The sequence below is a fragment of the Triticum aestivum genome, chromosome 1A (genome assembly GCF_018294505.1).
Source record: "Triticum aestivum cultivar Chinese Spring chromosome 1A, IWGSC CS RefSeq v2.1, whole genome shotgun sequence".
Classification (NCBI taxonomy): domain Eukaryota; kingdom Viridiplantae; phylum Streptophyta; class Magnoliopsida; order Poales; family Poaceae; genus Triticum; species Triticum aestivum.
The window spans coordinates 391422422-391449698 of NC_057794.1; the positions used below are offsets into that span (position 1 = coordinate 391422422).

The 27277-nt window shown below is 49.2% G+C and overlaps 2 protein-coding genes and 1 pseudogene across 4 annotated transcripts; 1 reads left to right on the forward strand and 2 right to left on the reverse strand.

Moving 5' to 3' along the window:
- Nucleotides 1-3298: 3298 nt before the first annotated feature.
- On the reverse strand, nucleotides 3299-5787 carry LOC123136772 (VAN3-binding protein). Its single transcript, XM_044556300.1, has 6 exons — nucleotides 5009-5787; nucleotides 4530-4914; nucleotides 4266-4412; nucleotides 4138-4187; nucleotides 3971-4028; nucleotides 3299-3859 (listed from the first exon to the last, which is right to left on the reverse strand). The coding sequence occupies exons 1-6, from the start codon at nucleotides 5285-5287 to the stop codon at nucleotides 3624-3626; spliced, it is 1155 nt and encodes a 384-aa protein (XP_044412235.1). The 5' UTR covers nucleotides 5288-5787; the 3' UTR covers nucleotides 3299-3623.
- Nucleotides 5788-7358: 1571 nt separating this feature from the next.
- LOC123052540 (uncharacterized) lies at nucleotides 7359-11893 on the reverse strand (annotated as a pseudogene).
- A 125-nt stretch (nucleotides 11894-12018) lies between these two features.
- LOC123052523 (uncharacterized) lies at nucleotides 12019-17731 on the forward strand. Of its 3 annotated transcripts, XM_044475744.1 has the most exons (12): nucleotides 12019-12152; nucleotides 13798-13968; nucleotides 14067-14136; nucleotides 14221-14349; nucleotides 14458-14574; nucleotides 14897-15268; nucleotides 15602-15915; nucleotides 16018-16117; nucleotides 16216-16275; nucleotides 16357-16443; nucleotides 16960-17104; nucleotides 17194-17731. In XM_044475744.1, the coding sequence occupies exons 2-12, from the start codon at nucleotides 13817-13819 to the stop codon at nucleotides 17628-17630; spliced, it is 1983 nt and encodes a 660-aa protein (XP_044331679.1). In that variant the 5' UTR covers nucleotides 12019-12152; nucleotides 13798-13816; the 3' UTR covers nucleotides 17631-17731. The 3 variants fall into 3 exon arrangements, with proteins under 3 accessions (XP_044331679.1, XP_044331671.1, XP_044331687.1); XM_044475736.1 differs by lacking the exon at nucleotides 12019-12152 and having other exon boundaries at nucleotides 13077-13968; XM_044475752.1 differs by lacking the exon at nucleotides 12019-12152 and having other exon boundaries at nucleotides 13339-13968; nucleotides 16960-17100.
- The last annotated feature ends 9546 nt before the right edge of the window (nucleotides 17732-27277 follow it).

Consider the following 27277-nt stretch of genomic DNA (forward strand, 5'->3'; position numbering starts at 1 on the left):
CAACAATTTGGAATAGCTCCAAGTGGAACGTGGTAGCAGCATCTACGATATGACATAAAGTTTTGCGAAATAAATAGGGATCTGAATATGGCAAGACCCGTTGACTACAACCTCTCTCACAAGCATAACATGATCAAACCCAGAACTCATTGAGTGTTAATCACATAGTGATGTGAACTAGATAATTGAGTCTAGTAAACTCTTTGGATGTTGGTCACATGGCGATGTGACCAGTGAGTGTTAATCACATGGCGATGTGAACTAGATTATTGACTCTAGTGCAAGTGGGAGACTGTTGGAAATATGCCCTAGAGGCAATAATAAATTAGTTATTATTATTATATTTTATTGTTCATGATAATCGTTTATTATCCATGCTAGAATTGTATTGATAGGAAACTCAGATACATGTGTGGATACATAGACAACACCATGTCCCTAGTAAGCCTCTAGTTGACTAGCTCGTTGATCAATATATGGTTACGATTTCCTGTCCATGGGCATTGGATGTCGTTGATAGCGGGATCACATCATTAGGAGAATGATGTGATGGACAAGACCCAATCCTAAGCCTAGCACAAGATCGTGTAGTTTGTATGCTAAAGCTTTTCTAATGTCAAGTATCATTTCCTTGGACCATGAGATTGTGCAACTCCCGGATACCGTAGGAGTGCTTTGGGTGTGCCAAACGTCACAACGTAACTGGGTGGCCATAAAGGTTCACTACAGGTATCTCCGAAAGTGTCTGTTGGGTTGGCACGAATCGAGACTGGGATTTGTCACTCCGTGTAACGGAGAGGTATCTCTGGGCCCACTCGGTAGGACATTATCATAATGTGCACAATGTGACCAAGGAGTTGATCACGGGATGATGTGTTACGGAACGAGGAAAGAGACTTGCCGGTAACGAGATTGAACAAGGTATCGGGATACCGACGATCGAATCTCGGGCAAGTATCGTACCGATAGACAAAGGGAATTGTATACGGGATTGATTGAATCCTTGACATCGTGGTTCATCCGATGAGATCATCGTAGAGCATGTGGGAACCAACATGGGTATCCAGATCCCGCTGTTGGTTATTGAACGAAGAGTTGTCTCGGCCATGTCTGCATGACTCCCGAGCCCGTAGGGTCTACACACTTAAGGTTCGATGACGCTAGGGTTATAGGGAAAGTATGTACGCGATTACCGAATGTTGTTCAGAGTCCCGGATGAGATCCCGGATGTCACGAGGAGTTCCGGAATGGTCCAGAGGTAAAGATTTATATATGGGAAGTCTCGTTTTGGTCACCGGAAAGGTTTCGGGTGCTATCGGTAACGTATCGGGACCACCGGGAGGGTCCCGGGGGTCCACCAGATGGGGCCACCAGCCCTAGAAGGCTGCGTGGGCCAAGTGTGGGAGGGGACCAGCCCCAGGTGGGCTGGTGCACCCCCCCCCCCACCAAGGCCCAAGGCGCAAGGGAGAGTGGGAGGGGGCAAACCCTAGGTCCAGATGGGCCTTAAGGCCCACCCTAGGTGCGCCCCCCTCTCTACCCCCTTGGCCGCCATCCTAGATGGGTTTTTGGGGCTGCCGCCACCCCTAGGGAGGGAACCCTAAATGGGGGCGCAGCCCCTCCCCTTTCCCTATATATACTTGAGGTATTGGGGGCTGCAAGACACACGATTCGATCTCCCTCTTGGCGCAGCCCTACCTCTTTCCCTCCTCGTCTCTCGTAGTGCTTGGCGAAGCCCTGCTGGAGTTCCGCGCTCCTCCACCACCACCACGCCATCGTGCTGCTGCTGGACGGAGTCTTCCCAACCTCTCCTTCTTCCCTTGCTGGATCAAGGCGTAGGAGACGTCACCGGGCTGCACGTGTGTTGAACGCGAAGGCGCCGTGGTTCGGCGCTTAGATCGGAATCAACCGCGATCTGAATCGCTGCGAGTACGACTCCTTCATCCGCGTTCTTGCAACGCTTCCGCTTAGCGATTTACAAGGGTATGTAGATGCACTCTCCTTCCCCTCGTTGCTAGATTACTCCATAGATTAATCTTGGTGATGCGTAGAAAATTTTAAATTTCTGCTATGATCCCCAACAGTCGTCGTCATCGCCAACCCTTCTCCATCAACAATTCCATGATGCTCGCAATCATATGTGAGTAATTCCCTTGTAGGCATACTGGAGGTAGATTGAGATGGATGAGATTTCATATGTAATCGTGTCAATTTGTTAGGGCTTGATCCCTAGTATCCACTATGTTCTGAGATTGATGTTGCTATGATTTTGCTATGCTTGATGCTTATCACTAGGACCCGAGTGTCATGATTTCAGATCTGAACATGTTGCTCGTATGCATATATTTACGTTCCTGATTTTACCTGCAAGTTGTATGCACCTGTTATTATTCTGAATCTTAGAACCCCAAGGTGACCATGACTCGGGATATCGACGGGGATGATTTTAACTTGAGGAGTTTATGTATTCACTATGTGTTAATGATTTGTTCCGGTTCTTTATTAAAATGAGCGTCTTAATTACCTTTAGTTTCCATTAGGACCCGTTTCCACGGGAGGGTAGGACAAAAAATGTTACGCAAATTCTTACTGCTTCCGCTGAGACGATGACAATGATGTCGATGCCCCCAGCTATCCCCTGGCCTCGCCTTATAAAGGAGGACGAGGCCTATGATTACAAGAATACTAAACCGACCTAGGGTTCTCTTCGGTAGAAGAGTCCTTTGCTTGCGCGCCTAGACAGCAGACTTTGCTTGGGAGGCTTCCTACATTGGTCGGAGGCCCGTAGAATCCTCATGGCCCGCTAGCCCAGCGGCCGGCTTGCCTCCCGACGGACCACCCCTACCGGTATAGCACACCGTCATGTAACTTTCCTTGGGAGGTGCATGTTTTCCCTTTGTAATTCTCTTGTTAGTTGCAGTACCAGCAACAAAACTTTATGTTTCAGTTTACAACAGCTTTGTCATAGCCAATTGAAAGGACATACAGTTAGTTGGGTCACCATGACTTGCCTGTAATTTCATGGGCCAGAAATTTCCTCATTGTCAGATGTAGCTCCAAGTGTCTAGATTCTCCCGTAGGCTGCACTTGAGCAAGCAACTCAGAAAAGCCAAAAAATTAGGCCTTCATAGGTCCAATTTTGCCACAAAAGACTCCTAGTCCACCTTGTGATTTTGCTTTGCAAACTTTGGTTCATGCAATGAGAGATGGTCCTTTATCCCCCCTGGCATGCTTTCTCCATAAACAACCGGTGATGAATTTATTAATCTGATCAATGGCATCTGCTGGTGCACATGTAGAATGCTGGAATGGAAGAGAAAACTAAGCTAACTAGCTGCAACTTTGCCCCCACAGGATACAAGTGTGGAGCAACCAGTGAGTCTTCTCTCATTTCTTTGCACCAAAGGCAGGAAATCTGCCATTTTGTCACTAACACGGCGAGCTTAATAGAGGAACACACATAGTAAAATCTACTAACTCTCTATCACATCCTTTTGTATGCATTACAAATACAGAGCTAAACTAAACTACCTCACAAGAGTATCATCAACATCATTATGTCATATGTAACACCCCCCTTATATCACAACATACTACCACCTCACACCGGGAAAACGGCTGACACATCAACCCATTTTCACTACCGACTCCAGCTTATCTCCCACACGATCATCTGCAGCAACCTGTCGAAGCAGGTTTTGCACATCGTCGACCCAGTTCTGCTTACTCGTGCCGTCCTGACACTCGAATTCCACGATCCCTTGCGCCGTGCTCAGGCCGAAGCAGCATTTCTCATCCATGAAGGCCTTCCCCGGCTCGATCACCCACGTCGGAAGCTCACTGTATACGCCGTAAACCACGCCTGCAGACGATAATTACAGGCGGAACGCTCAGTGTTAAAATCTCACAAACTACGCTGACAGAGGCAGAAATGGTAGCATATGATGTTTGTTTCGGCTGCTGCTGAACTTACTCTTGTTGTTTTTGGACAGTGCACCTCCAATGTGCTTGCTTTTCAGCTTCAGCATGACCTGTTACCATTGGCTATGCCGTCAGTAATTGAACACACATTTTATTTTATTTTTGGTAGGACAAATGGACAATAATTTGATATTGTGCAGTCAGAGTTTTTTTTTCTACCTGGGACTTCCTGTTGATGTAGACAGATACTTTTGTCCTGTGTAAATCCCCTGCATCAGGAAAAATAAAATAAAGATGTTGATCCATGACTGAATGTTCTGAATATTTCACGGCTGTGTAGTCTGTACCTTTTCTTGTGCGTTTCAGCAGCTCACCCTCCTTGCACCAGACATCAGGGCTCCACGAATGGCCCTTCTCGTAAGGAAGAACGCTCGCGTTGCTCCTCGCCGCCTCCCGCTGCACCCTCTGCTTCATCGTCGCAGCTCCTCGCAGCGCTGACACGAATTCCACACGAACTCAGCTTTGATTCTTGCACGAGATAACATACGGAAACGGGAGTGCACATTGTGATGGCAATGGCGGCACGGCCGTTCGCCGCGTCGAACCCTTACCGGTTGCCGCTGCGGCTGTGAGCGTCGTCAGATCGCCGGCGCTCCTTACGCCGACCGCGGACTGGACGGCGGAGGCCACCTGCTCATGTGTCGCCCCGGCAAGCCTTGCCGCCTCCACGCAGTGCGAGGCCAGCAGCTCCGTGGCCGGCGCCATGGCCGCGGCCATCTTGGAGGCCTGGGTGTCGGAGCTGGTGGACGCCGCCGCGACGGCGGCCACCGCGGCCGTGACGCGGACCACTGACACCATGGCGTGCACGTGGGCCCTGTCGGCGCGCAGCTTCTCCTTGCTGCTCTGCCTCGATCGGCTCGCGTCCTTGTGCTGGAACCATTTGCCGATGGACTGATGGTGGCCGGTAGCGCTGATGGAGCTCCTCCTTGCATCTGCCTGCTCGAAAATGGCCAGACAACATATGGAAACATTCAGAAACGAGAGAGCAGAGAAAGGATGGGAGTGAGTGGGTAGTGGACTGCTCGCTTACGTGGTGTCGATAGCACGGGACGATGGCCGTGGCGGCGAGCACGGCGGAGGCCTCCGGTATGCCCATCTCCTGCAGCGGCAGCCTGTTGAAGGAGCTCTTCTTGCCTCCGACGAGGATCTTGGATATCTCCGACGCGGACACGCTCCAGGACCTCGAGAGGTACTCCATGGGCTCGAGCGGCGTCTGCGGCGGCGGTATCGCCGCCGCCGCCGCATCCTCCTCCTCGACCACATCAAACCGAAACGCGCTGCCGGCCTTCCAGCCCATCTCCATGGCCATCAGTCCCACACAATCACTCTCCGCACTCGGCACCAGTGCACTATCCCCCTTGGCTCTTCTCAGTGGTTGGTTGCAGGCAGCAGGAGGCGACGGTCGCCTACTTATAGCAGAGGAGGCACGCACGGAGCACGAGGAGGAGGGCGTGGAGCCGCCATGGCCGTGGCAGAAAGAACAAGGGGGACACGAGGCTGGCTGGCGAACAGGCCCCTGGCTTTCTCTGCTACTCCTGTCTGTCTCTAACAAGTCTCCCTCCACTACCTGGGACTGAATATTTCTACTACCACTGCTGCAATATACTAGTGCCGCCGTCGCTGTTCTCTAGCCATTTGTTCCCGGCAGCTGAGCTATCCGGGACCTCGGAGGGTCTCACGACATGACTTCAGAGGAACCAAGCCAACCATGGATTGCTACGGCGGCATTGGCTTCTGGACGTACCTACGGTTGTTGGCAACGTTTAGTCAATTGCACGAAGACTTGTTTGAACTTGCAGCAACGTTCTGCGAGGCGATGCGATGCTTCCAAGAGGAACCCCCTGTTTTCCCGGCGTATCAGCTACCGACGATGCCGGCGTTCCCGCTAATTAACACGAAGGGATAGATGTATGCGACGGCTGCGCTTGGAGGAGCTTGACGACAGGAGACCCGTCACCCGGTAAGCTGGACGCCGGTCGGTCTGCTTCATCGGTCTTGGGCTCTTGGCTGCGTGCGCCGTATCCATCCAGTGCATCAACCTTGTTTGAATTCTACTCATGCTTGTGCGTCTCTGGCTCTCTGTTTCTGCTTCCTTTTCAATTTTCAGGTGCGGTGGGGCTTGATGCCTGGCCTATGTCTCCGTTTCCACGTACATCTGTAGGGTACGTGAGGGCGATCGATGGATCTCCTTTGCTTCGATCTTCAAACTCGGTGGAACGGTCAAGCCGCTTGATCGACCGCCAAGGCGCCAAGGCAGGAGCAGCAGCATTAGTTTTTTCGAGCAGTATAAAGCTCCCCAGGTGCTGGTGGGAGTGGGCAGTGCAGAAATGAAAACAATACTCGTACGCACCATACGTGCTGTGCTGCTACGTGTCGTGCCGTGAGGTGGTCGCCCCTGCCGCCGTCGCAGGAGATGCGAGATGTTTGTCCCGTCCCTGAGCTGCTGAGCATGTCGAGGTGACGAGTGGCGCGCCCAATGATCAGGGCCACCGCCACCCTCACCGGAGTGGAATCTCGTCCCACGCGCGCCTGCGTTATCGCCATCATCGGTCGATGGCCATGCCCTCTTCTACCCTCCACTAACAACGTGCCCAAAGCCCGGCCGGCCCCATGATTGGGCAGCACTTGCCTGCTGACCCAAATCATCGTGTTGCCTGCTTGATTAACAAGAGTCTGAGACTGAGACTGAGCAGGGAATCGGTCGCCGTAACCTGTTCGCAACGGCATCGACGTTTGGGTTTGTTTGGTCAGTTTAGGGAACACCCATGATGCAACTTTTCCCGCCAAAACAAGTGTGCTGCCACATGCGTGAGAGGTATGCTAGTGTTGTATGGTACTATTACTAGTTAGTAGCTGATGAGCGTCTCGTCCCTTTTTCGGCTTGCGTCCGGTGGAAGCGACGGATCGGTCATGTCCCAACAAAACACTGTGTACAGTAGTACAGTGTGTACGTATCAACTAGTAGGAGTTTGAAGGAACGGCACGCGTTTCCTCGTCATGCGAGTATGAATGTATGATCAGCATCAGTCGCCCGGGATTTTTAACCGGCGAGGGGAGCTACTGCAGGCAGGCGACGAAAATGATGGTGTTTGCCTCGCGCCTGTTTCATGAGTGAGCGAGGCAAACAAGGCCTTCATGATGGATACAGATAGATACAGGAGGGTGGGACGGCCAGAATCGCTCGCTGGCTGCCTCTTTTCACTCGGCCGCACTTTTGCCATCACCAAAGGAGCAGATAGATGAAGAGCACCGGCGCCTGCGACGGGAGAGGCGCGTCTCCTCAGCCGTTGCGCACGCCGGGAATCCGTCGCGGGCGCTGCACCAGCCCACACCAAACCCAGGCTTCCATTTCGGCTGTAGAAAACCATATCATCACCATCTTAACAACAGAAATGGTACTCCTACTAGTAGAAAACAAGGCACCAAAATGTCAAGTGTGGTTGACATCTTCACACGGAGAAGAGCTACCCTGGTAAAGCCGTGAAAAGTCTGCGAAATTTCTTGCAACAGACATTGGACATCCGCAAAAGTCACAACGCATTCAACCAAGCCAACACTCTTCTTCAGCAGCAGGCGTAGAAAGCAGAGCGGCAACAGACACACACCAGCAAAAAAAAGAGAAAGGATCAGTCGAGGTAGAGCTTGACGTGGATGCCGTTGTCGATGAGCGACTGCACGACGGCCCTGATCTTGCCCTCGAACCGGTCCCGCTCCCGGGGCGTGTAGGTGCACGCGTACACGTCCGCCTCCTTGGCCCGCTCCGCCAGGAACCGCCCCACCGACAGGCACGCCACGCCGGCACGTCCGACCGCGACGTCAGCGCCGCCTTCACGTCCTTGGAGTTGGTGCCCGCCACCGCCACCTGCCGGCACGTCGACCGGTGGGTCAGCGACGCCGACACGAACCGCTTCGAGATGAACACGTCCAGGGTGAAGGGCTCCATGTGCGCGATCGTCCGCTGCTTGAACGAGATGTGCTTGTGCGGGTTCTTGGACCGCTTCTCCTTCTTGTACGTGTAGGGCTTGCTGTTGTCCTCGTCCATGAAGTCCTCCACGCCAAAGAAGCTCCTCACCGACCTCAACACCTGAATCAATGAATGAATCAAGAGGTCAGAGCGGCGACTCAGCTACTTCTATCTACTTTAGATTTTTAGTGAGTGGAGCTGAAAGCGAAACATAGATCAACAGACTGAAGCGTCCGTTGCACTGAGTTTGAATTTGAATTGAAGGTGGAACATAGATCAACAGACTGAAGTGTCTGAAGCAGGGTCAGAATTTGAATAGATTGTGGGTGAGGTTGCATCTCAGGTAAACAAACTTTTGAAGAGCTAAACGCTTGGTCTAAAAAGGTAAGCTAAATGAATTGTTCAACTAATTTCAGGGTTTATAAATGTACAAGACCTATACATGTTTGTAAACTGACTGCATAAGTCCAGCCAAAGAATCCAGAGGCAACTTCAAGACTTGAGCTCTTGAGGCAGCACCAAACTTTTATAAACAGTTGCATACCCAGGTGATTACAACAAGTTATACAAAGAAATTCCTTCAATGCACTGCCAAGTGTCTTTACAATGAGATGTAGATGAAAGTGACTGAATTGTCCAGTGTATTCAGTGTAACTAATTGATGAAATGAATTGTGGATGCCGCTGTAATCTAAAAAAAAGGTAATCCGTAAACAGAATCAGGTAGAGTTGCAATAGATTGTTAAACTTAAAGCCATATTTAGCCAGTATATACATCAGACGACATGCATACGGTAGTAAGAATGACTGGAAATGCTTTACTAGACCTGTTTGACATAACTTTGAGCCAAGGTTCGAAATTTTGAACGAATCTTTGGTGGGATGTGTCTCAAGTAAGTGAATTTCTCAGCTCATTAATTAATATCTAAATTGTGCTGGAAATATAAATGATTGTAGAAGGACAACAAATGTTTGGCTCATGCAGCCACAGGAAACTTGTAGCCTTCAGACAGTATCACATACTGTATGCAGGTATGCAGTCACTGCAAGTAGTCTAGATTTCAGACAGGATTACACTAGTTTATTCATAAGCATTACCAAGCTATCTTGTCATTACAAGCATTTCTAAGTTATCACAACAAAAATTCTAGTAGCTAATGCCAACTAATTTTCATCAACATATCCAAGTTGCTAAAATTCAAGCACTATAACAACATAGATGCTTCAAGGGTTGATTATCACCAGATAACAGGCAGAGAATAAAAATGTGTTTTATTACCTGCCCGCTGTGAAATTGACTTGAACAAGCATACATTGCTTCAGCTGGATGCCCTTCCCGTAGGACATGCGCTCCCCTCCTCCATGACTGACTCAAGATGTTCTTCAGCATCTTTATCTCAAGCACCCTCAATGCTCAACAAATACTAAGCATGGATTACTTGTAGCATAAGCTCCAGGTCACTGTGCAAGAAAGGAAGTTATTTTAGAGCTCAAAATTCTTCAGCTAATTTTCTTCACAGTGGCAGTCCCACACAACAAAGCCACACATTTGTAGTTCCTACAAGATGACGACTCATCAGACACCAGGGGCAGATCTTAAGTGGGGATACTAGTGATCTGAATCAGATTGGGACAAATTTGAAGCAATATTTGAGATAAACTGCAACAATTACTTGGGTGAGCACTACTCAGGATGTAATGTGGCAATGGGGCAATAGCCGCGTCGGCCGCATGGCAGTTATGTGGGTTTTGCGCCAGCCACTTAATATGCTTAGCAGTTAAACGACGCCTGATGCCCGCAACGGCTCTCATCAGCCACTTGATGCTCATGCTCAGCTGTGATTCTCCTCGAAACAGCGTCAGCTTCATGCCTTCATGGTCACAGGCACACACACTAATTGACACTAGCCTACTAAACAGAATTTGTATAGTAATAACTAGTTTCTCTACAACAGAAATTTTCCAAAAAAAGGCATGACCATTACAATAATCACTTTCATTGTTAAAATAAGATATTAATGATATCTTCCATACACTGCATGCAAACCACAGTAGAAAATTAGAAGATCCATGACCCCAGATGAGCAAGCTAACTGAAATTACTCAATAACATCTGCAGTACTAGCAAGGTTTTCAGCAGTGCAGGAGCTGGTTATTACACTAAATGACCATTAGAGTACAATTTTCATGATATTCTCATCACTTGCGAAGAAGGCGGGCGCGGGGAGAACACATTAGTGGATAATGTAATCAGTAGTGGAGACAAAAGAATTCAGAGGGTGGAGGGCGGGGGAATCTTTGCTTACCTAGGGGCTGGGGGAAGAAGAGGAGAAGGAGCACGGAGAGGATTGAGAGGGTAGGGGGAAGCGGTGCAGGTGGAGACGGCTGCGGCGGCGCCTAGGGCATGTGAGCGTCAAGTGTTTTTGGTGCGTTGGTGGGCTGTCCATTTGCGGCACATATTTTTACTGGATGTCCATTTGCACCATTTTAGGCTCTTTTTGATGGGTGCCACTTGTGGGACAAATGGGATCCAACGCCACTTATATACTGAAGTACTAGTTCTAAGAAAAAACATCCTGAAGTACTAGTGCCATGAATTGACAAAAGAAAGCAGCCTAGTCCTCATCAAATATTTTGGATATCGGTAACTGGTAGCTGCTCAATCGGTTGGGGAATAGGGATTAATCGGCGAATCTGCTGATTAACTGAATTAATCAGTCGACCATTAATCGGCTGGTTAACTGTGGCCATCAATGCATATAGCTATATTTTACACAACATATCAGTTCATGAGCAGAGGCCTGAAACAGAGGAGTGGCTCGTTCTCGTACCTTGCCTTGTGCCCGCGGAGGGAGCAGCAGTGTGCGCGTGTAGGCTAATCGATTTGGGCGGGTAGCGGCATGGAGGGAGGCCGGGCTCGAAACTTTGCCCTCTGATATACCCCAGTGCAGTAGTTAATCGGTGGAAGGGGTCCGGGAGGCGAGTACGACAGAGAGAGCTCGATGACCAGAAACTAACGGGGAGACCAATCGTCTGCCCTGCTGTAGAAAAAACAAAGATGGGAAAAACCGATGGGCAAGTACCTATCAGATGCCGTTGATGGGGGTGTGGTTACAACACACGGCACTGTGCGGCTTCGTCCCTGCAGAACGGTCAGCGGCGACTGCGAGGGGCGGCGGCGGCGGCAGTGGCGGAGCTTTAACTGCGCTCTGAAACACACCAAGCCAGTTCTTTTCGGCTCATGATTCTCCAGAATATGATTCTGGGAAACTGCCCACAGGATCAGCCGCCAGTTCTACTCTGAGATCGTTGTATGTATTGTGTGGTGAAATGTCTGTAGTGCCCCTAGGCTGGAACTATGTACTGAATTGCTAATGCTTTTGTTTTGCAAAGTTTCATGTCGAACACAAACACGAAAGTGATTTGCAAATATCCCAAATTGCTCTCGGTGCCTTCACTTTCTCCATCCATCGGCAACATCCATGTGCGAACATTTAAATCTACACGAAAATTCTTAGTACTAAGCAGGCATTCAATCTACACCACCACAAAAGTCATACTACTAAGCAATCAATCATGCAATTTTTTTTCACTAGATGTCATCAATCATACAGCCTGTACGCCATACAAAATTGCCATCCAAGTATTTCACTAGCAGCCATCAAATTAGCATACAACTACGAACCATTAATCATCACCAGCCATCAAACATACAGTAAGAAAGAACAGAGAGACAGAGGGGAGAGAGGGAGGGGGGAGAGGAGGAGACACAGAGAGGGAGGCAGAGGCGAGCTCACCTGCAGCCGGCGAGGCAGGATGACGCGGGGGCCGGCGAGCCAGACGGGATGGGGCGGCGGAGTGGGCGGGGTGGGCGGCCGGCGGCGCGAACCCTGGCTCCCCGGGGGTCGGGCAGGTCGAGGTCGATGTCGAGAGAGAGAGAGAGAGAGGACCGTGCGTGTGTTGAGCGAGCTGGAGGCCCTAATCCCCTCTTGGCTAGTTGGGCCCTAAGAGCCGGGCGGCGCGGCCCATGAAGGAGTATGACGGCGCAGCGCTCTACTATAGCCCTTGAGGCACGCGCCGCCCCCGACAGACAAACCTGCATCCTGGCCGCCATCCCGGCGCGCCGTCCCCCTCCAGCCGGCGACCACGCCGCCCGCCTCCTCTGCTCCCCGGCCACCTCGCCGACGCGTATGATCCGGCCCTAGGCCGAGGTAAGTAAACGCACCGCCCCTCAATTCTCTACTACACTTGTCACCGCTCGCAACATTTCTGGGTTGCGGATTCATCCGTGCGCATCCTTGAATTCGCCCCGCCCGGACGCATGATCGCCGCCGTATGCTACTACCGTTTTTCCCGGTGATCGTCGTGTTCCAAATCATTCCATAGGATTCCTTACGAATTTCCCCCACCAGGATCGATCGAACAACGAGTCAAACACCACCCGCCGTACATTGCCGCCAGCTGAACCTGGACAAGGAAGAGAGGACGATACGTTTACTGCTCGCCACCGGCGAATGAACGCGAGGATCATCGGTGAATGAACGCGACAACCCAAGCCCTGCCCGCCATGTAATCCAACACCCCAAGAATCAATCAAAATCAATGCATGACCTCACTCCACTGTGACACTCGTACGCGCGTGCCCTCTGAATTAGTAAGCCCCAACCCTGACGACGCTGCCGGCGATCGGCCATTACTCCTCCTCCCCCTCCAACCACATGGCCGGGCCTTCTCCTCCCACTACCACTAGCTCGCTCTCCCTGGCTCTGGCCGCGTAGAGTAGAGTACATTGTACATGCGGTTGGTCTCGGTTTCAGATGGCTGGTGGATCATTACGCCGGGGTGTCGTAAGTCGTACACCCGGCTCGTCGTCGGGTTCCCTTGTCGACGGAAGCTAGCTTTTCCCACTGCGCTGCTAGCGCTAGACGCTGGTACAGGGGCCATTGAACGCCCGCATTCATGCCTGTCGCCTGCCTACCTCGTGACATGCTGCATGCATGCGATCGCCGGTAGGTAGCTCAGGTCAATGCCGTGGGGGAGGAGAGAACACGCATACCGGTAGGGGCACGTAGTACTAGGCCAGCAGCCGTAGCCATGAAGGTCGATCCGCTGCCGAGGTTCGTCTACAACTGTAGCACCGGCAACAGTTTCTCTGACGGGTCGTCATGCAACAGTTTCTCACGTAAGCACTCCTGTGCTGCGCCCTGTTGATCGTCGGAGACTTGGAGTAGTCGTGGCGGCGTTTCTCTGACTTGGAGCTGCAGCGTGCAGCTTCTTCTACAATTCTACTCTTTTTTCTTCCTTGGAGTAGAATATCACGAGCATGTTAGGAGCAGAGCCACTCGCTCGGAAAGTTTATACAGTAAAAACTTTGGAGCGGGTGGCCAGCGGTACGACTTACTGCGACTTCGGCAATCACGTAGGGCCGGCGAGAGACATCGCGGAGTCGGAGCCATGTCACGGCATGGCGAGTTCTTGCATGCTCGTGCCATTTACTCCGCCGCAGTGCGCGCGTCAGTGCATTAACGCGGCTCACCAACTCATTCGCTTCCGCGCAGTTACTCCTCCTCCCACTTCCCCCCGCCATCCGTCTCCGGTCTCCAACTCTCCCTGTCGCTCTCCGTCGCCGACCCGCTCTTCCTCTTCCTCTGCGACTTCGCTGCCGCGGCAGCAGCGGTTTACTACCGCGTGCCACGCCGTATTAAACCGCCGGCGTCGCAGCGCGGCCCAGGGAGTGGGCACGGCCCTGTGCGCGGGATGCTCTTTGCTCCCCGCGCCACGAGATCAATCCGCCCGCCCGGACCCTGCTCATATAATGCTCATGCGGCACCCTTCTGGACTGTTGCCATGTAGCAGCTAGGTTGGTGGCGCTGGCATGGCGGCAGCCCAACAAGGGAACGTGGAGCAGGCCGTGAACGGAGCGCAAGGACCGGGCAAGGTCGGCGGCGAGGCTCCCGAGGCGGCGTCGGCGCCCAAGGCCGCGGCCGCCGCCACCGCTGCCGCGCCGCATCACCGGCGATCCAAGAGGTCTCTGCCGCGCCTTTGCCGGGTTTTTCTCCGCCTTGGTTTTGCTTGCCGCTCATCTCAAACCTGGTTCTCTTTTTCTGTCTGTGTCCATTGTCCAGTGCTTCTTCGGGCAGGAACCTGGAGACTTGCAAGCATGCCACCATGGAGCAACGCTTCAACCAAGCACAGGTGATGCTTTCATGAGCGGAGATTACTGATCAAGCAAGCACATGTGCAAATTACTGATCGGATTCTGTGAAAATTCCATGGCAGAACCCGCCGGACCCGAGGAAGTCTTCTTGCTCAACGGATGGTTCTTCGGTTCTCCGGGCACCGCCGAGGGATCAACGGACGAGCGCGGCCACGGCGTCGCCGAACCACCGCGTCTCGCTGGAGAATGACGTGAGTACAAAAAGAACAATTAGCCACTGTTCTCCTGACGCTATGGTGCACCATGGCTTCTTTTTTGCGTCTGAGTAATTGGTGTTGGCAATTGCTGGATCGTGGCAGGTCTCGCAGCTGCATCTGCATCTGCATCAGGAGAGGTCCATCCGGATCATGCTTGACCGGGCGATCGGCCGGGCTTCCAGCACCCTGTCTCCTGGTCATCGGCACTTTCCAGCTCAGGTACCGTTCATCTCCTACAGTTTCTACTGCACAATGACAACGACAAAATTCCTCCAAAAAACTGTTTACATTTCCATCCATGATTTTTATTTTACTTCCAATCGTCAGGCTAGTGTAATTTTAGTATTTTAGTGAATAGAAGCGGTGCAATTGCCGGGTGAAGATAGCACACAGGGGAAAGTGTCACCTCACACTCCATGCTGTTCCAAGCACAGTTTTCAGATATTCGCAGAAAAAAAGTGCAATTTCAGATGGCTGGCACAAAATGAGTACAATTTCAATTGTGCGCTGATGAGTGTGATTCTTGTTGCTATTCCTGCAGACAAAGGAACTGATAGCAGAGATTGAATTGCTCGAAGAGGAAATTGCGAACCGCGAGCAGCACGTCCTCTCACTCTACAGAAGTATATTTGATCAGTGCGTATCTGGGCCATCATCAGGGCAGAGTTCCGGTATTTCATCCCCGGCTCATGCCAAGAGCATAAGTTCAAGGACGAGACGACGACAATCGAGCATAATATCAAGTGCATTTTGCTCATCTAAGAAGCTGCCTCTCCAACCTTTCCATATCATGACATCAGTGTCGGAGTCGGGTAGGACGAAGAACATGCTCAAGACCAAGATCAAGCATGAATCTTTCTCGAGCGAAACGTTGGATGTCCGTCCTGCCTCCCTTGCATCAGATCCAAGGAAGGTAAAACATACAAAAGAAAATATAGTTTCTTTAAATACATACAAAAATTAAATGTACTGTATTCTACTCTATATTAAATTTTTGTATGTATTACTCCCTTTGCTAATATTTACAATCAGATGTATGCCCTTTTTATACTCGAATGCAAATTCTCTGCATTGTTGTACTTTCAGGAGCATGCATTTTGTCCCAATTTTGTACGTCTGAACCCGCTGAATTTAAATCAGGAGATGCTGTGATTAATGCAGTACTTTCAAGCAGAAAATGCACATATTGAACTTATTTTAACTGCTGTTTTTTCCTTTGTTTTGCCTTTTTTTTCTTTACAAATAGCTGCCTTATTCAGGGAGTAGTTCTTTGGCACGTACTCTGAAAGATCATCTCTACCAATGTCCAAGCAAGATATCTGAAGAAATGGTTAGATGCATGGCCTCCATATACTGTCTTTTGCGCACGGAGTCACCAGAAAAGCCTGAAAAGGTTCGCTCGCCGTTCTTGTCAAGATCATCAACAAGTGTCATTCTTCCTCGGAGGGGTAACGGCGAGGAGACTAATCCATCAAGTAACAAAAGCATTGTCGAAGTATATTCAATCACAGTCGAAAAGAATCAGACGCCAGATGTCTCCTGTGCAATTACCCACTACAGGTTTGTTGGAAAAATGATGATAATCGTGCTTTACATCCTGGAGAGTAATTTATTTTCCAATAATTGTATAACAAAAATTCCGTGGCTTTGCTTTGAGCTTAGGTTGCTTGTGGAGCAGCTTGAAAGGGTTGATCTGAGTATGTCAGAAACCAGTATCAAACTGGCCTTTTGGATCAACGTGTACAATTCTCTTGTCATGCATGTAATTGCCGAAAACTCTACACTGGTTTCTCTGTTTTCTTGTTCTTTAATTTTTTGTGATTTTGCCAGTGTGTCATCCCACGTGTAATTGCTTTGCAGGCATATCTAGCATATGGAATTCCAAACAGCTCTCTGAAAAGAATGGCTCTATTTCACAAGGTGAAAAAGATATTTTAGTTACAGTTGTCCCTGTGCTGGAGTTCATAATGATGTGGCTAATAAATAACTCACATATTGCAGGCTGCCTACAATGTTGGTGGATATGCCGTGACAGCCAACTCCATTGAACACTCCTTGCTGTGCTGCAGATCCCCGCGGATTGGTCGTGTACGTATGATTTGTGATCTCATGCCAAATCCTGAATTTAAATTCAGATTGTTCATGTAAAGCTGACAGCTTCAAATAAAATTTAAGACCCTAAAATTCAGTTTGGTAAACTATTCATCAAATTCGCTGAAACAAACCAAAGAAGTATAACACCCTATAGTAATCAAATTAGCACGCTGAGGGCTGCTCTAACTGGTCTAAGTACGACATTCCATCTCATGCCTAAGTTTGAATATAAATTCAGATAATTCATGTAATGTAGACGGCTTCAGATAGAACATCAAAAATCAATTTTTAAATTCTACATTTAGGATCCTTTCTAGGAAGCAAACTGTTTATGCTTGAAGAACTCAGTACTTCTGAACCAAGGCCCTAAATTTAGTTCCGTAACTGTTCATGAATTGAGAAAAAAAACTAACCAAGAACACTGGATAACACTCTAGGAGTAGTCAAATTAGCACAGGGAGGGAAACCTGATTTCTGGAGAAGTGATGTCTGATCAAATTTTACCCGCAGTGGTTTGAATCAATACTGTCGACGGCGATGCGGAAGAGATGCGCGGACGAGAAGCAGCTGGTCCAGCTCAAGTTCGGCCTGCCGGACTGCCAGCCTCAGGCCCTGTTCGCGCTGTGCACCGGTGCCTCCTCCGACCCCACGGTACGTACGTACGCCCTGACGCCGCCATCATACTTAGACTGATCTCCTCGAGGCCTGGGCTGAGCTGAGCTCCGGCGTTGCGTTGCGCTGCAGCTCAAGGTGTACACGGCGAAGAACGTGACGGAGGAGCTGGAGCGGGCGAAGCGGGAGTTCCTGCAGGCCGGCGTGGTGGTGCGCAAGTCGAGGAAGGTGTTCCTGCCGCGCCTCGTGGAGCGGTACGCCAAGGAGGCCGGCCTCCCCGCCGGCGACGGCGTCCTCGCGTGGGCGCGCGACAACTTGGACGGCCGGGCCGCGCAGGAGGCCATCCAGCGGTGCGCCGCCGCAGCAGCAGGAGCCGGCGGCCGGCGCAGGGCGTCGCAGGCCTTCGAGTGGCTCCCGTACAACCCCAGGTTCCGCTACGCCTTCGCCAGGAGCATGGTCGACAAGCAAGCCGCCGCGGTGCTCGCCTAGGTTGTTCTCGCCTTCGTAGCTGCTGGCTGCTACTGGTATATGTATATACATATGGTTTTGGGATTGAGATGATGATGTGAAACTCAAACTAGCAATCAAAGCACGGATGAAGTTTACTGGGTCTCATCTGTAACTCAAACTGAAGATTTTGTGCTGCGTACGTTGCAGCGTTTTTGTTCTTTCTCCTCCTCTTTTTTCTGTTGGAAGAAAACGTGCCGTGCATCGCGCCCCACTACTGACCGCGTCATCCCACGATCGAGCTTGTGCAGGACTTTATTTGGCTGCGTGCCGTGGCAGGGTTGAACACGACCGAGGGCCTTTGTCAGGATGTTCGCCCTCCGCTCGCCTGTTTTGATGAAACACGGCCACCGTGCCCTTCTCAACGCAGTTGTGGATGAAGTGGCAGCGCTTGTTGGTGTGTTCGATGCGGTCATGGAGCACTAGGTTCTTGCAGAGCGAGACGGTGGATTTGTTTTTTAAACACGGCTACAGATGTAAGCGCTCATATAAACGTACATGCACTCACCCCTATGAATGCACACAAGCACACCACCTCTATGAGCACCTCCGAGAAACTGAGCCGGCATGTCATCTCGAGATTTTACGAAGTCATCGTAGGTGTCTCGTAGTCGACGGGAACGTCCCCTCCCACTGAACGCGCATCGTCGAAAATCCTGAAATAAATCCAGGATAAATGCGGACTTGTTGCCGATGAAGAGTGTCATTGGGGAGGTGTCTCGATTCAGTAGATCATTGAGAGATGAGCCAACCAGATACCCTAGCACGCTGCCATGGCCGCCGCAGTATACTACACCTCGCATCATCTAAGGTAATTTCCTCCCTAGGATATTTAGCTGCCCACTCATCATAAGAGGAGCCATTAACTTTACTTCATCATCAAATTCAACATCTTCATCACTTGAATCATAAAGTTTACCATGTCTAGTCCAATCATACTTAGCATTCAAAGAGTATTCAACCATAAAAGTATTGCCAACAAATTTTATTTTCTTAATGCCAGACTTCGTCAAAGTGTGCGGCAGTGGGGTGTATGGACAATCGGGAATTTGAATTCATATTCCTTTAGAAACCACTGAATACGCTTAATAAACTTAATTTCATGGCCAATGTCTTTCTAGGTTCCTGTTGTGCCATATGTAGTATCAATGCTCCTCATAATATGTCTCTGTTTTTTTATTTAGTTGAATATAAGCTATGACATGTATATAAGAAAGGTTAGTAAGATAGTAAGGTGAAACTTCAAGCGAAGGAGTAAAGAATGTACAAGTACAAGTACTCCCTCCAATCCTTTTTACTTTGCATATTAGGTTTGTCTGAAGTCAAACTCTTCAAAGTTTGACCAAGTATATACAAAAAAATATTAACATTCACATAACAACACGAAAATCATTAGATCCATCTTGGAATATATTTTCATATTATATTTTATTAGGTATTATAGATGTTAATGTTTTCTAATATAAATTTGGTCAAACTTAGCAAAGTTTGGCTTCGGACAAATCTAAAACACAGAGTAAAAAGGACCGGAGGGAGTAGTAACTAATGATAATACTATAAAAATATGGAGGTACAAGAGAAGAGAAGGGAATTTGGATAGAACTATGTAGTAAAGAACGTTGTATCAGTACAAGTAGTAACTAATGATAATACTACAAAAATGTGGAGGTACAAGAGAAGGGAATTTGGATAGAACTATGTAGTAAAGAAAGTTGTATCAGTACAAGTAGTAACTAATGATAATCTAACATATAAAGCCTCCTAGAGTACCCGCTGATCCAGCGCCATCCCTCGCGCGCAACGATCTGCCTCGTTCGTTTTACCTACGTGTAAAGTTTTTGGTCCTTTTCAACTGGCTGTCAAACATCCAACCGTTTGTTTTGCTTCACATCGTGTCTTTCCAGTTCGGTGAATGACGGCTGGGCCAGCCATCTAGGTGGGACCACGTTGCAGTGTGCTTTGCTGACTGAGTTTGGGTGAAAAAAGGGGTGGATCGTGTGCTGTGCACGGTGAAAAGCCCGATCCCTCGTCCCTCCTCTCCTCGAGCCCCAGGTTGCGCGGTGAAAACCCTAGCCCAATCTCTCGTCCCTCCTCTCCTCGCCCCGCGTCCCCTTCTTCGTGCTCGCCACCACCACCGTGCCGCCCCCTCCCCTTCGCATTTCTTCTCCTCCTGCGTAGGATCCATGGCTCCATGGCGGCTGCTGGCTCGAGGTAGGGGAGCGGCAGATGCGGGGTCGGTTGGATCGAGGCGGGGAGCGGCGGATGCGGCGTCGGCGGCGGCGGTGGCAGGAGAAGAGAGGCGGTAGCGGCGTCGACCTGCAAAGAGGCGAAAAGGAGCAGTAGCGGCGGTGTCGAGCTGCGAAGAGGCGCCGCTCAGGCGCGAGACCGTGGAGGCGAGAGTGGCTGCTTCGGGCCTTGATCTGGGAGGGTACGAGGCAGGGAAGGGCGACATCGCCGGCGTCACAGCGCGCGGAGCCCGAGCCCCTGATGATGGGCAACGCCAAGGCCCCGCGACCGCGACAGGGAGCTCCTCATCCGCCGTCTCCGGCGGCAGCGGCGGCGGCTCGGTCCCCGGTGCCGAGGACGACGGCAACGGCTTGGACAGGTACGTCGCCTCCCCCTCCGCCTCCGCCGCACTCTGCTCCTCCAGCCGCGAGGTTCGCCCCTCTCGTCCCCCTCCATTCACGCCTCGTTCGTTCCCCTACGGTTTACCCTTTCATCCACCTACAACGTCGGGTCTATAGCCTTGCTGTTGAAATTTGTCCATGGTTCCGTGTTGGTAATCCTGTGGCAGTTCACAGCTTATTGTCGGATTTCTTGATTGTGCAAAAAGTAGGTTCGAAATGACTATTTATTTTAATGCTGCAAGTTCATAGGAGTAGGGATGTTGACCCTTGGCGAGTGTTTGTTGTGCTGAGGCTTACTATTGGATTGAGTGGTCAAATTGGTGATGAGCTTGATCACTTTTTTGGTGCAATTTGAGGGTAATATTTATATATCCTTAGCAATGGATTTGAGAAGAAATTGCTTTATCTGACTCCCTTGGAGGAACATATTATGATCTTATAATGTTATAATCCCCAAACAGAAGGCAGCCATATAGTGTATAAATGCTTTCTTGTGTTAGAACCCTGAGTGGTTGTTAATTTGCCTAGGGTGCTTGCCATGCTGACAGAAAATTCAGACCGGCGCTGAGATTTCTTGTCGTGAGGAAATCACGGGAGGACGAGATGAACCCGGACGAGGTCGCTGTAGTCATTGGCGCCTCCTCCGCCGCGGGAGGCCAAGGGTGAGAGGAAGGAGGTGTCGTCAGCTCCAGAAGGACCGGCAGCCCTCCTCGTCAACTGCATATGCCGAGGTCGCTGCTGATGCCGCCGACTCCACACCAGCCTCCATCTCCCAACCAAGGCCAGCTCAACCCCTCAAGAAGAGCAGGGATGCTCTCTTTCTACATCCAGCATCCACACAACCAAATCGACAAGGTTGAGCTCCTCCATGAACAAATTTCTTACCTTGCTGGTTGTGTCATATGGCAGTCAGCATTTGCTTGATGAATGTTTCAGTTTTACTACCGCTGCACCTCCCCACCATGAGCTCAACCTTCAGCCGTCACCGACACTGAGTGTGTATTCTTATTCCTTTCTCTAATTCATTCATATATTTCATGGGTAGGGTTTGGATGGCCTGATGAGAGCAGCCCAGTAGTTGTACCTCTGCAACTTCGGCAATGTATACAGTCATCAGTACCATTTCTTTACATTTCATTTTTTTGAGTTGTTTGATTCATTTTATTTTCCAACTGAATCAACTCTCGAGGTGGACGCATAGCTCTCTATAAGAAGATCAATCATCGATGACTTACTGATTTACAAGGCACGTAAAAAATATATACTTTCTATGTGTTCTTTGGATCAACTAATGTGAGGTCATTTTCTCTTATTTCATTGTTCTTGCCGCTGCATATATGCCTTCATGCATCTGAACCACTAAAAATTGCAGGAGAAAACATATTGGGGGGATAAGAGGCTATCAGTGTTTATTCCCCCTTCGCTCCCTCTCCTTCGACCATGGGCAGCAGCAGTCAGAGAACCAGGTATGGGTCCTCCTCCCCTTTCCTTTTTCCTTGCTTCTCACTTGTGCCTCAAACCCACCCCATTCTAATCTATCTACACTTTCTCTCCTAGGGGCAGCTGGTTTCAACGGGAAGCTACGTACTTATATGCCCCCACCAATTTCAACGGAGAAATATGACTAGCGACAACTACTAATATCAGGTGGATCCAAGGTGCATCCATTCCCCCCCCCCCAAGCAGCTAACTTTTGTTATGTACACTGTAGCTATGGTTGTAGAACGCTCCCATTTCTTTTCTTACTATCAAATTTCCTTGATTCAGCTATTTGACTACATGTTATTATATGCCCAGGGTTAATTAGTACCTACAATGCTACCTTCAGTTTGTGTAAAAGGTCCAAAGTGGTTTCTGCAATTCTTATTATGCTTCCTGTTGTTCGATAGTTTCAATGGATTTTGGTGTTTCTTTAAAATTGATATTCCCTCGTTAATTATTTGTTCTGTGGAGAGTATATTTCTTTTGTTGTGACTTGGTGTTATAAAGACTGTCCTTTTTTGTCTGATAAGCTATATGCTAATCCTTTGTGATTGTTGTGTTAGTGCACACATATTTATTCATATCAAAATTGTGTGTGTTTGTGTGGTTAATACTCACTTCATTTTGATATATTTGTCTTCTAATAACCCACCGTGCACAGGACATACCATGGAAGCATCAACTTATCAAGAAATGACTTATTAACCTATTAAAAGACCATACCTGAACCACCTATGACATAACCTCTTCAAAACATTTAAGTAGGGGTGAGCAATATACGCGTTGTAGTAACTGCGCGCTTGCTGAACGGACAAACATTTTGACGATGACTCTTGCTTTCATGGATATACAGAGATAAATGGATGGATGTTGCAAATACAGTAGAAATCATGGGTGCAACAATTTTTATGTCCATGTTTTTCTTTTTGTCTGAATGTGTGTGTATACTGGTTACAGGGCACTATTTGCATAGAATTTATTTGACCTCTAGAAACTGGCTGTACTATCTAGCTTTTAAATGTAATAAATCTAGAAGGCAATGGAGCATTACTGTCTTTCCCTCTTTCTACATAAGCAAGAAAGCTGTGACTTGGATTCTGGACATGAATCTTGTTAACCTGTTGAAGCAGAAAACTATAGATGCAGAGTCCAATTAGTTGTCCTTTGTGCATACACAAGAAAGTGGAATTTGGAGTCTGGACATGAATCCTTGAGACTGATGGCCAGAAACAGAACACAACATGATGACCTCCTACTTGAGTGAGACTCTTCTTCACATGTGACTGCTCTCTTTTGGAATACCAGCCATGCGTGACATATTTAGTAGAACAGAGTGTGTCGTACATCTGGTAGTTGTTGTTGCCTATACAGAGTGTGATGATCTGAGGGTTTGAACTATTTTTTTGCAAATTACTTGTTATATAAACTATATGGATGGAGTTACGGAACATTAAGAAAAGATATGGGAAAGAATAGAGTGTGAAATTTGCTATATAAATTGCTTGTTATATAAAAGTTGAATCTCACGATCCAACTTTTTAGAACTGTTGGGGATATTACTACTGGAGGTAAACCGGCCTTATGTAGCCGGGTTGACTCCTTGAAGATTAGAAGCCCATGAAGATGCAAGGATGATGGTGCGTCATGGAGGCCCAAGGCCCAAAGGCGGGTTAATGCCTGTAAATGTAAACCGACCTAGTCATGTAACTTGTATTGTAAGATAGGAAGGATAGAGACCGAACCAGATACGTTTATCATATCGTAGATCAATGACTGCGAACATTTTGTAGGTGCGTGTCCCTGCGAATTTACGTCTGCTAAAAAGATGCAAAGAGATACTTTTGTTCATATTTTACACCATATGCATATGGAAGTAGCCTGACAATTCCTATGAAAGAGATGAGTGGAATCAAATTCTCCTCCTTCTATCGCTGGAACTAAACGCGGGAACAGAACCAACCCATGCCATTTTGTTGAAGGAAATATGCCCTAGAGGCAATAATAAAGTTATTATTTATTTCCTTATATCATGATAAAAGTTTATTATTCATGCTAGAATTGTATTAACCGGAAACATAATACATGTGTGAATACATAGACAAACAGAGTGTCACTAGTATGCCTCTACTTGACTAGCTCGTTAATCAAAGATGGTTATGTTTCCTAACCATGGAAAAAGAGTTGTGAAAGGAACGATATGGTTGACTAGAGGGGGGGGGTGAATAGGCAACTAACAATTTTTAAGCTTTTCTTTACCAAATTAAACTTCGCAACAAATAGGTTGTCTAGATATGCAACTAAGTGAGCAACCTATATGATGCAATAACAACTAGCACACAAGCAAGCAAGAGATGTAACAATAAGTAAGCTTGCAAAAGTAAAGGCACGAAATAACCAAGAGTGGAGACGGTGAAGACGAGGATGTGTTACCGGAGTTCCTTCCTTTTAAGGGGAAGTACGTCTCCGTTAGAGCGGTGTGGAGGCACAATGCTCCCCAAGAAGCCACTAGGGCCACCGTATTCTCCTCACGCCCTCACACGATGCGAGATGCCGTGATTCCACTATTGGTGCCGTTGAAGGCGGCGACCGAACCTTTACAAGCAAGGTTGGGGCAATCTCCACAACAATCGGAGGCTCCCAACAACAACACCACCACGAAGCTTCACCACAATGGAGTATGGCTTCGAGGTGACCTCAACCGTCTAGGGTGCTCAACACCCAAGAGTAACAAGATCCGCAAGGGATAAGTGGGGGAATCAAATATCCTTTGGTGGAAGTGTAGATCGGGCCCTTGTCACCCAATCCCGAGCAAATCAACAAGTTTGATTGGCTAGGGAGAGAGATCGAGCGAAAATGGAGCTTGGAGCAACAATGGAGCTTAGAGGTGGAAGAGGTAGTCAACTAGAGGTAGAAGACATCCCTTATATAGTCGGGGAAAAGATCCAACCGTTATCCACTAGTTCTGCCCGCGACACACGGTACTACCGCTCTAAGGGAGCGGTACTACCGCGACGACGCGCGGTACTACCGTGGGTGATCACGGTACTACCGTGGCAGCTGCACAGGCCGGAACAAGCCTGAGCTAGAAGCAGTACTACCGCTGGTGCGGTACTACCGCTCCCCCTTGCGGTACTACCGCAAGGCAGGAGGGTCACGGCCTGGGAAGGGCGCGGACGAAATAAATTTCATCCGTGTCAACTCCCGCAGAAACTAGGGTGGTGCAAAAACCCGACGCGGTACTACCGCCTGTAAGGCGCGGTACTACCGTGGTAGGCACGGATGTAAAAAATTACATCCGCGCCTACTACCGCGACGCAACGGTACTAGGCAGAAGGGCCACGGTACTACAACTCCAAAGGAGCGGTACTACCGTGAGCGCCCGCGGTACTACCGCGCAGGACGAGCGGTACTACCGTGGGTGGCGCGGATGTAAAAAATTACATCCGCCCCTACTACCGCACCGGAGCGGCACTAGGCCAGAGTGCGGCGGTACTACCGCACCAGAGGAGCGGTACTACCGTGAGGGGCGCGGATGTAAAAAATTACATCCGCCCCTACTACCGCACTGGAGCGGCACTAGGCCAAGGTACCGCGGTACTACCGCGCCAGAGGGGCGGTACTACCGTGACCTATCGCGGTACTACCGCGTGTACTTGCGGTACTACCGCAAGTACAGCAGTAGTCGTCAGTTTTTCGCACAACAATGATAACGATGGGTAGCTCCAAAGTGCAAGGAAAGGAGGGGCAAGTGTACGTGTGATTCCACCCTACCTTTCCGACGCGGACCCCCTCTTAATAGTACGGCTCTCCTACGACTCAACTCCACCAAAGAGAAACGTAGAACAACGACGGCTTCACTAGTCTTCGAGGGGCACCGAATCATCTTGTGCCTAATGAAGAAGTATCTGTGGGACTCAAGGCACACGATTAGTCTGCACGAGTATTGTCATCAATCACCAAAACACTTAGGGATAAATATGCCCTTACAATCTCCCCCTTTTTTGTTTATTGATGACAACACGGGATTTGCACATAGATAAGATATGTTTAAAGCAGTGGCAAACCCCACTCCTCTAAAATATAGATGGGGCTCCCCCTAGATATGTGCACTATATATGAATGCATTGGACTGCATGGCACACAAACTAGGATCAACACTCCCCCTATATTTTAGAGACCAAGACATGATAATAAGCCTAGCATAGCATGAAAGAAGCACAAAATAACACAAGCTAGCTAGGATAGATAGAGTGCATATGTCTTACACCATATGAGATAAGATAACCAAGGTTCAAACGATAAAAGCAGCAAAGAGCTCAACTGGCAAACACACAAACTCGCAAACCAAATCCCTACGCTCTCTCCCCCTTTGGCATCGAGACGCCAAAAAGGCAGAGAGGACACCTAAACACACAAGAGGTGGCTCAAGCAGGGAAACTGTCCCACTCCTCTGCATCAGACTCCTCCGCAGCTGGAATGGACTCCTCGGCCTCCTCCTCAGAATCAGTCCACTTGAATCCTTGCTTCTCCATCCACTCGGTCTCAGGAGTGATGTGCTCCTCAGACCCGGCAGACACATCCTCGCCATAGAGCTTCAAGATCTTGTTGTGCCGGCGACGACTCTCCTTGGACTCCACGTGAGCCCTGTACTGTCCCTTGGCTTGCATGCAGAAAAGTGATTTCATCTTATCCGTCAACCTCTTGGCCCAAGATGGCCTAGAGTCACTCTGAGTAGGCCTAGCAGAACGGCCCCCAGCAACATCCTCAGCTCCAGCAGCATCCTCATCAACAGCAGCAGCCCTAGCAGCAGACGCCTCAGCACGAGTAGCAGTGTTGGCCCAGTTGGGTTTGACCCTCAGACAAATGGGCTCATGGCGAATCCAGTCTGGAGCCAGGAACTCCTCCGTGGGGTACATCTTCTCCCAAGTCTTCGAAATCAGCAGAAACAGGTAGGGTCCATAAATAGGCACCTTGCGGTTGAACACAGCAAACCGAAGCTCGCACCACATGATGTGAGAGACATCAAGTGGCTGAGTCTGAGATGAGCGAGCCTCCTCGCACAGAAGCATCATGTCCACCATGTAGGCATGAACCTTGTCTTTATCACCGATGCGTGGGAACAGAGAGTTGCGGAAGATGCGGTACATGATATCCAGAAACGGGTTGAGAACCGAGACTATCTTGCCAGTGGCGAGCTTCTTCTCAACCATGAACGGAGTGAGCTTGTCCTTGTCAGCAGAGTCAGTATTGCCGTGAGGGCGAACACCAACAGGAGTGTCAAGTCCATCATCAGCAACTTGAAGTAACTCCATGAACTCCTTCCAGGTAGCAGACAGCTGGCGGCCATTGGTCATCCACGTCATCCTCCTCTCATCATTGGTGTGAAAGTACACTGAGGCAAAGAACTGACAAATGATCTCAGGGTCATAGTCCATGTGGAACGAGATCACATGCTCAATGGCAAACTGCTCCACCAAGTCCAGAGCCTCCCCAAAGTAGTCACGAAACTTGTCCTTCCTCATGTGGTGCATCTCAATCCACTTCACCTCTACATAGGTATTCTGCTTGTTCTTGATGACATCCAAGTAGATCTGGGTTTG